General features: G+C 32.7%; 1 protein-coding gene across 2 annotated transcripts in view; it reads right to left on the reverse strand.

The window, feature by feature from the left end:
- Positions 1-731: 731 nt before the first annotated feature.
- The window catches only part of LOC102593646 (protein PXR1), a 3,984-nt gene continuing 3,191 nt past the window's right edge, over positions 732-1,524 (reverse strand). For both annotated transcript variants that reach the window (XM_006344121.2, XM_006344122.2), the window contains exon 4: positions 732-1,203. In XM_006344121.2, coding sequence (XP_006344183.1) covers positions 970-1,203 — 234 coding nt within the window. In that variant the 3' untranslated portion in view covers positions 732-969. The remainder of the gene's footprint in view (positions 1,204-1,524) is intronic.

Below are 1,524 nucleotides of genomic sequence, written 5' to 3' on the forward strand. Positions count from 1 at the left end.
TCACACATTTAGGGAGAATTGAATGTGGATGATTAAAATATGATTGTTGAGTTTTTTATTTACTCACTATTTATGTTATTTAAACATTACTCCTATTTAATTTGATTTTAATTCAATGAAGGGCCGTAAATTTTGTACTGTGCTGAACTTATATTTCAACCTTCAAGTAATTAAAATATGATTGTATAATATTTAATTAAATGGTTTATGATATTTTGATTTATTGCAATGGTGAACTTGATGATAAAAGCTAATACAATATGATATGATTAAATATAAAATAACTAATTAAGTCTTTAAAAAGGGTAAAAATGTCTAGCAACTTTATATGGATATTTTGGTCTTTCATTTTTTGATTTTATACTTTCCCACTTTGAACATTTACTATATGATAATTGATATGCTTTTTATTTAATATTCAAATTAATTAGATGTTTTTTATTGAGTGGAGAGGCAAAATGGTAATCCAACTTTGAAGGTTGGAGCTTCTCACTTTTAATAATATATGATACTTCCTAAGTTCCGAAGTACATTCTCCCTCGTTTTATCGTTTTGATACAAATGTTTGCATATCTGAACACAATGAGGACGAGTTAGAGTGTTTAGTTGCTAGTTGAGACTAAGCTGATATGTCTAAACGTTCACTCTCATAGTTGGAGTGCTTATTTGCCTGCTGAGGCCAAATTTGAATGTTCTGGTTTAAAACTGTCCATCTTATGAAACAACAGACGGAACGAAAAGGCTTCTATGCATTCAGAATCAACAAGCAGAAAATTTCACACTGAAAGCGATGCTTGCCAAAGTAATTGACATAACATAAACCTCATCTATACTTAGGTCACCATAGTTGTTACAACAGAAAGACGACGGTTTTACCAAAGAAAAAATAGGCGGCTAAGGCGTAACCATGGGACAACTGGGATAGAGTCACTGCTGGTGCTACTTCAGTAGAAGAAACATGGAATTCCGCTACTTTTTTATATTCCAAGCATGGGATGACCGTGGTGCTGTTGTGATTCCCTCGTAGTATTGGATGTCGAGCTTTCCCTTGTTCCATTCTTTGACAAAGTCGGAAAATAAGTCACGAGCAGCCTCAGATGAAAGATCTGAGAAGAACAATTTCTTCTTCTCTTTCAGCCAAGTAGCAAATTCATTGTTCTTAGAGAAATAATCATCCTTTGATAGCTCATCAAACTTGATTTTCTGAGAGAGATGGTAAAGCAAAACCATATAAAAGATCAAATATGGAAATGGATGTCTTACTTGTTTTCATAAATAAAGTCAGGGGAAGGAACGAGAAGGGAAATAGTTACGTTACTGCTAATGCACACAGTCTTAACAGATTTTTCAAGCATTTAGAGCTCCAATAGTGCGGATGACATCCAACATACAATGATATCACCTTTCCGTGAACCTGAGCAAGTCCGATTGCACCACAATACACATGAATAGGTTCTTTTAACTGCATGATTCCTCCATATATATATATATATATATATATATATATATATATATATATGAATA

This window comes from Solanum tuberosum, unplaced genomic scaffold, assembly GCF_000226075.1.
Source record: "Solanum tuberosum cultivar DM 1-3 516 R44 unplaced genomic scaffold, SolTub_3.0 scf00051, whole genome shotgun sequence".
Taxonomy (NCBI): Eukaryota; Viridiplantae; Streptophyta; class Magnoliopsida; order Solanales; family Solanaceae; genus Solanum; species Solanum tuberosum.